A 700-nucleotide genomic window follows, 5' to 3' on the forward strand; every position below is an offset into this window, starting at 1 on the left:
AAAAAAATAAAACAGATTCTAAACAAGAGCTAAATATATTATAACATAACAAATATATTTTATTTTAAATAAAAATATAAAAAAAAAACAAAAAAAAAAATTAAGAAGGATTATTTACTTACATGTAACACAATTCATACAAATTTACATATCTAACACTTAAATTTTAACATTTAAATTTATATAGAATTTATGTTATAAATATAAATTCTTGTATCTTTACCCATGCATGAAAGTGTACTTTTTAAGCATCTAAAATTTAGCATTGGTGACTTTTTGACATGCAAAAAAATTTGAAGTGCTATAAATATAAATATAAATATAAGACGTTAGACATGTATACTCATATGAAATGTTCTAAATGTATGTATGTAGATGACTCAAAAAATGAAATTTGTGAGCACAAATATCTAAAAAGATGGCAATTTATTCTTCCATACGCATGTTTCTCTACCTTCATATTTTTCTCATCGTTTTGTTGCCAATAGGATGGAGCATAGGAACAGAAATGCTGCAAGCTGCGAGGTCTGCTCTGCATTAGTGGCAAGGGATGATGGTAATGAGGAGATAACCAACCTTGGAAATATGCTCGAGAATGTGGTGCTATCGGTAATTATTTTAAGAGCTAAAATTTACAGAAATACAAAAAAGTCTTATGTATTTATATCTCTAAAATTGTTATTTAAAAAACTGGTTCAGC

The 700-nt window shown here is 26.1% G+C and overlaps 1 protein-coding gene across 1 annotated transcript in view; it reads left to right on the top strand.

The window, feature by feature from the left end:
* Positions 1-700, top strand: part of LOC110020902 — a 5604-nt gene that overhangs the window by 1393 nt on the left and 3511 nt on the right. Inside the window, exon 2 of the mRNA XM_020719182.1 lies at positions 489-609. Coding sequence (XP_020574841.1) covers positions 490-609 — 120 coding nt within the window. The 5' untranslated portion in view covers position 489. The remainder of the gene's footprint in view (positions 1-488; positions 610-700) is intronic.

Source organism: Phalaenopsis equestris, unplaced genomic scaffold, assembly GCF_001263595.1.
Source record: "Phalaenopsis equestris unplaced genomic scaffold, ASM126359v1 Scaffold000108, whole genome shotgun sequence".
NCBI classification, from domain to species: Eukaryota; Viridiplantae; Streptophyta; class Magnoliopsida; order Asparagales; family Orchidaceae; genus Phalaenopsis; species Phalaenopsis equestris.